This window comes from Morone saxatilis, unplaced genomic scaffold, assembly GCF_004916995.1.
Source record: "Morone saxatilis isolate NCDOM2014 unplaced genomic scaffold, NCSU_SB_2.0 Contig23, whole genome shotgun sequence".
Taxonomy (NCBI): Eukaryota; Metazoa; Chordata; class Actinopteri; family Moronidae; genus Morone; species Morone saxatilis.
This window is the reverse complement of record NW_023339796.1, coordinates 21,680,890-21,687,675: the sequence shown is the minus strand read 5'-3', so window position 1 is coordinate 21,687,675 and position 6,786 is coordinate 21,680,890. Positions and strand designations below refer to the sequence as shown.

Here is a 6,786-nt window from a genome sequence, read left to right as displayed (position 1 = left end):
AAATAAAGGTGTCAGAACCAGGGGTGCCCAGGTGGTCATAACGTTTATGGCTGATCGGTGTATTGCACTTGTCAATCTGCAAAATGAGTTTATAGCATTAGAAAAGCATGGGCTAATAGACTGGTTCTGAATTAAAAATGGAGACAATCCAGCTCATCGACGATGATGAAGTCTGGTTCCACCAATTTCCCACACATACACAATACATATTCTGTTTGGATATTCCTCAATTATGCCTTGTTCTGGTTCCAGTGTGTAGGATTTAGGGCATCTATGGTGGAAGTTGCACATTGAAGACTATTTGAATACAGTTTAGCTTCTGGTGTGTAGAACAGGTGCAGGAACCATTTTTTGGCCCTAAAACATATTTGAGCCTTAACGATGCTAGTTACTCACTGCAGATCGAGCATATTCTGTTTGATATTTGGTGGGACGCAAATGCAAGACACAAAGACAAGCAGTATTGTGAAGTTAAGAAGATTTATTCTTAAACCTGCTGAGGTGGATGATGACAAGACGGGGTAGAGGAGCAAGGGTGGGGGGCTCTGGTCAAAAGCTGGCAGGCAGGCAGATGAAGTGTAGTCCTGGGAGGACAGGAATTGCAATTAAGCAGGAGTATACACATAAACTGGAAAGCACTAAGACAACTACATCACAAGAAAATAAGAATGATCTGCCGCAGGATGTCAGTAGAAGCTGTAGCTGAATTTACTGGGCTGATGAGCGGACAGGCTGAGCCAACCTGCTGTGCTAAGCTGATTCCAAACAGGTATGCAGGAGAGTTAGAGCTGGGAAAGCCAGGAGAGAAGGCCACACCGGCGGCTGTGGTGTAGACGCAGAGCGGGTCATCTACTAATCGGAAGGGTTGTTGGTTCAATCCCGGCTCCTGGTGCCACATGTCGAAGTATCCTTGAGCAAGAATACTGAACCCCGAATTAGACAACAGCTTAAAGGACCAGTGTGTAGAATTTAGTGGTAGTAGTCATCCAAGTACAGGAGAAACTAGGGTGGCTGCAAAACTTGCAAAAATGTCCTTATCTAGAACCAGTGTTTGGTTTGTCCGTTCTGAGCTACGATGATTCTTATTTTCAGGTGGTTATACACTAACACACTACACTACACTAATGAAAACATAGCTATGAATATTATATTCCATTTCTGACAATAGATCCTCATGAATGTTACACTGGCCCTTAAATTAGAGTGACTGCAAAACTAATAGAATCCTACACATTCATTAAAATATATATATAACACTTTATAATAAGGGTATAAATTATATACTTGAATAATACTTAACTAATGCATGACCCCTGATGATTTAATGTATTAATAATTAATGAAGGATGTATGATGAATTCCTGTTGCTCACCACAAACAAATGATCAAGTCTCTATCGCTTTTGTGATTAGTTCACACGTCATACATCATCAGTTAAGGAATATTACTTCATACATTAATTGATAAGCGGTCAAATTAAGTGTGTCAAAAATACCCCTTGGTCCATTCTCATAGAAATATGAAAAATGAATGAATGAAAATGAAAAAGATATTTCTTATAAATCAGTGAAGCTGAGAATATGTGAGGTCTTGAAAAAACTGTAACATGAATCCATCTAATTGGTCACATATCAATTAATGTATGAAGTAACTGTTAATTAACTTCCCATAACTGATCATTTATTAAATGCAAACTAATCACAAAAGTCATAGTGAGTATCATTTGTTAGTGGTGAGCAACATGAATTCATGGAGCATCCTGCATTAGTTCTTGCATTAAATAATCATGAGTTAGTAATTAGTTAAGCATTACTTAAGTACAGTATATACTCTGTACATGTGCATTCTCATGAAGTGTTACACATAAACTGCTAGATAGACCTTGGAGGGATGCCAAATATACTGTGCCCCTTTTATCATGCGGACAGTGATAATGCTGATAACTTCAATTTCAAATTGATTTTAAAATGTTATTGCTCACTGCCTCACGAGTCAAGTCCCTTCTTCCTTTTGTTTTTTGAAAGTTCTTATCTTTTATTTATTTTTTTATTAATTTTTGTGCTATATAAATTAAGTTTATTATTATTTACAGTTCCTACAATACAACTGTCAATGTGTGACCTGTGGCTGAGCAAAAACTCTTGAAAAAACTTCCCCCAAACTAAAGCAAAATTTCAAATGGATGATTCAGTTCAACAAATGATTTTGCCCATCTGTTTTTATTTGTGTTCTGAATGTGTTATTCCGTTTTATCTAGCTTTTTCTGGTGTTTGCCATTTGAAAATATTTGCTCAGCATTTAAAGCGACTGCAGAGCAAATAAAGTGCAAAAATAATGGAAAATGAAAATAAGTGCCAGTTGCCAGCTGTTAAGCACTAAGCAGAAATTACAGCTGATGGAAATGTCATTAGTTTTGCAGCTATTGCTCATAAACCAAAGTATTGGACAAATTAAAATGCTGGCCTGATGATGGTGCTAGTTGAAAAGTTCAGGGATAAGCTCTGTTAGAAGAATTTAAGCTGCAGTAGGTCATTTTATCATCATTTTAATAAAAATAACTTTTTGCCATATTTTCTGAAACTGTCACTATATCAGTCACTGGTTCCTCTGGCTCCTCGTAGTGCTCCTAATGGCATTCGCAAGAATCCACCGAGCCTGAATAAAAGCAACCAATCAGAGCCAAAAAAAACAGGAAGATTATGTATTTAATGTACTACTGTCAGGATATAGGGGCGGCTGCGGCTCAGAGGAAGAGCTAGTGTTCCACTAATCGGAAGGTTGTTGGTTTGATCCCCGGCTCCTCCCCGCTACATGCCGAAGTATCCTTGAGCAAGATACTGAACCCTAAATTGTTCCAGATTCATAGAAACCAGCATTTGATTGTAGTGTTTATTCACTGTTAGGAAATGTTTTGATGAGACTTAAGAATCTGTATTGAAATCAAACCATCAGGTGAAGATATTTTTATTAAGTAACATGAATTAAAATACATGTAAACATATAGAACCTCAGGCACTTTGAGGGGCTATCAAGTTTACCTTTTCACACAACTGTAGCTAGATTGTCTGCTCTCTAGCTAACCAGTCCACAACTCTACTTCACATGGACAGCTTTCTAAAAAGTCTTCACATCACTGTAGCCAGGTGCTTGTCACAGTAAAAAAAACATTTCTAGAAAAGAAAGCTAATTCCCACACCGCCATCCAAAGTCTCTCTGCTCTCAGCTCTCCTCAGTCAGAGTAGGCGGCTGTCTGTCCAGGATGCTAGCCAGTGTTTTAAACGGCTGTCCCCAGTCACCAAGGGAGCTAAAATCCCCTGTATCATCAATTACCCACGATTCCTCTATAGAGCTGAGCGAGCCAGCCACTGAGCCTTCACCCTCATAGGCGTAGGTCGCCAGTGAATCATACGGTGGGGCGGCGTAACCCTGCTGGCTGTCCTCCAGTCGCTGCTCGATGAACTCCCTGATCATTTCAGCGTCGCCCTCGGTCACTCTGCCGCGGGCAGAGAGTGGGGCCTTGTTGTTCACGGCAGTGATGACGCTGGCTGTTTGGCAGTGGATGTCGGGTGACCTGACGTTACCGGGGCGACTGCTGAGATGCAGCAGAACCCCGTCTCCGTAGCCATTTTTCTCCTTCTTGGAGGTGCTGCTGTGAGTGCTGGTGCGCTGTGAGTGCGTGGTGCGCAGAGTGCCCATGTCGAAGGCATGAGTGTCCGCTTCACCACCGCCCTCGTCGTCATAGTGAATGACGTTATCACGGATGTCCTCTTTGGATGTCATCAGAGTCTCTTTCTCTTTGTTGCGCCTCTGGCCCATGTATAAGACTGCCATAACTGCATGACACAAAGAGAAAAAAAACTATGGCTTAGTTGAAAGATATTTATACCTGTGTACATTTGGCACGGTCTCAACTGGATGTTGACCCATATGTGTGCTGTTTTTGTGATTATCTTTTGAGCATATTTGATTATCTATGTGACCATGTTTCAAATTATTCTGACTGAAGTTTTGATTGGAAATTTGGAAATATCTATTATAAATTATAAATATACATTTTTTATAAATTCCTCTCACAGTGGCCCAAATATTCTTCCTGTCCATTCCAGTGTTTGTCATTTATCTCAACTTTGCCAACTCATGTTGAATTTCCCCCCTCAGTTTTACTACACATTAGTGTATCTTAATAAAATGTGTGTTATAGGTCATCTCTCCTGATCCCTTTTTAACAAGGCTACTCTGTTAGAGATGGGGGACAAAGGTGAACAGTGACTGTGGACTTTGGTTGCCATGCCATTGTTCCAATGTCTCTTCTTGGCCTGCCAGATGTTTCTAGCAAAAAAAAATTTTTTTATACTGTTTTATTTTTCTCTAAGGTAAAAATTCTCTCTAAATATGTAGGATCCCTAATTATTAATTAGTTTTCACAATCTGACCACAGTGGGCTGAAGCTCTGAGAAACTGAGGGAGAGCGCAATAACTGCACTTTGCGCTTTGTCTTGGTTTTTGGTTGGGTACTGTAGTTACTGCAATATTTAAGATAGAGCCAGACTGAACTCAGCTATTCTGTTTAAGTTCAATTTCTATCACACCTCAATTTTGATCAAAATTGTAGTTACTGTGGTTTGCCTTTGGGCGGAGTAGTCATGCTATCAGAGGATCTCTTAATGGCCAGTGTGGACAGGACGACTGGTTATAGGGACTCTTTCAAAGTACATTTAGCATCTAAATTCAGATACAAAATTTCACATGAAAAAAACTTTATGGCAGGCTGAGCACATGACAACAAGGAAATGTGTGCTTAAAGTTTCTGGTTAACAGTCTCCGCTTTAAAAAGAACACGCCACAATCCAGCTGTCTTATCCTTATGTTTTAAGACTAATGAAAAAGCTGATGGATCACAGTGTGAACTATCCTGACGGTGGGGTAAGGGTGACACTTCGCTTCCAGGTCAGATGAAGGGTAATTTGCTTTGTCTCAGTTGGAGTCTGCATGTGAGGCATACAAACTGCCAAAACTGAGCGCAAGCAGCTATAAAGATAGCAAGAGGAGCCCCGCTGCTCACTCAAATCTCACAAATTCCTCTTGCGGGCACAAAACATTAATTATACTCACACTTCTGTCCTGGATTGGTCTCTGTAGAACTTTCCAGCAGGTGTAAATATTGCTTTATATATATGTATTAAAAGTGATAGGTGTTATGATTATGTCCTGGGGTATTTGAGGAAATAAGTGTGTACATTTACACCACCTTATTCGAAGCAGGCATATTTTATGTTATATTTCATATAATCATACCAGGTTACAGTTTGTTTTACTATCATCCTGGTCTCCAGACTGTGTGTCTGTGTATGCATCATTAGTCACAGTGCGCAGGTGCTCGCTTTAGGTTTCATTCATTCAATTGAATGGTCAGGACTGTACGCCTGCCGGTGAGGACTATAAACTAGCAATTGCTAGTAATTCAAATCAAGAATTAATATCACCATGAATGATTGTATAATATCACTGGTTAATTCTGGGTTTTGTGTTTATAATTTTCATTGCAGGTTTACAACCTAACTAATTGTCACTAACTAACTAGCTCATTAAACGTCACTAATATTCAAGCTGACAGGCTAGCGTAGTTGTAGCAGTTAGGCTACCTAGTGTGTGTGGATGCTTATTGTGTATGTGTGCGCAATAAAAATTCATAAAGTGACTTGAGTTGTATCCGCCGTACTTGTCCTGAAACCCTTCCAGAGGGGAGTTTATTGAGCTATAGCAGGTAGTTCAGTAATAGTTAACAAGTCTTGGACCAGATCCTCTGAGTTCTGCTACCTTTACTTATCTGTCAATGCACGCCCTCACGTTTTGACATTAACCCTGCAGACAATGTAAAAGGATGTGTTGCAAGGATGTGGTAAGTTCCTATTTCTGATTTTTTTTTCTCAATAACATCTTGAAATAGTAATACTTTTAGTCCTGCTTCCTCCTAAGACGGATACCTACTACACACAAATGTTTTCATGTAGATATTTTCATTTTGTTCTGGCATTTATGTAAACATAAAACATCAATTTTTTTTTTTTTTCCTTTTTAGAACCTGATAATTTTTTACTTCTTTATTATCATAAGTCTTTATGATAGCAACAAGCCATAACGAATATTCACATCACATCTTATATGTCTCGTTAATGTCATGGAGATACCGTAGTAACAACCTAAAACAATGACAGCCAAACTATCCCATGACAAACTGCAGTGAACTGAAATCCCATTATTGCAGGTTGAAAGCTCTTTCTACGTAGCCACAGAATAGACAAACCAATTGGTTGGTGAATAAATAATATATATATATAATATATACATATTATATAGTAAAATTATTTATTTTTGCTTTTAACTTTTTACCAGTACTGCCAGATAATTAAGAGCAATTAGAACATGAGAGCATACTGCCTGAAAGAGTCACCCCCAGAAGTAATCCAGTAAGCAAGTCCTTCCCACTGTGAAATATCGCTGGATTTTGGTCCCAGCTGCCAAGCCCTTTTGCAATATGGAACGCCCAGAAGTCTGCGCACAGTGATTGAGGTTTGGCCGCGACGTGTATTATAAGACGTAACAAGACGAAACAGACAAGCAAAGTAACTTGACCCTTTTTTGTAGTTCCAGTTTAGGTTTCCCACAGAAACAGTCCCCCAAGTAGAAATGTCCCTTCAGAGGAAACCAAGACAGTAATTTTTTTCTTTTATACATTTCGGAGCCCTGTACTTTTTTAGTCCTTTAATAATTTCTCTTGGTAAAAAA

General features: G+C 39.2%; 1 protein-coding gene across 1 annotated transcript in view; it reads right to left on the bottom strand.

The window, feature by feature from the left end:
* Nucleotides 1-3,115: 3,115 nt before the first annotated feature.
* LOC118334840 (cadherin-18-like) overlaps nucleotides 3,116-6,786 on the bottom strand; it is a 60,667-nt gene continuing 56,996 nt past the window's right edge. Inside the window, exon 9 of the mRNA XM_035670912.1 lies at nucleotides 3,116-3,833. Within this exon, the coding sequence (XP_035526805.1) occupies nucleotides 3,220-3,833 (614 nt within the window). The 3' untranslated portion in view covers nucleotides 3,116-3,219. The remainder of the gene's footprint in view (nucleotides 3,834-6,786) is intronic.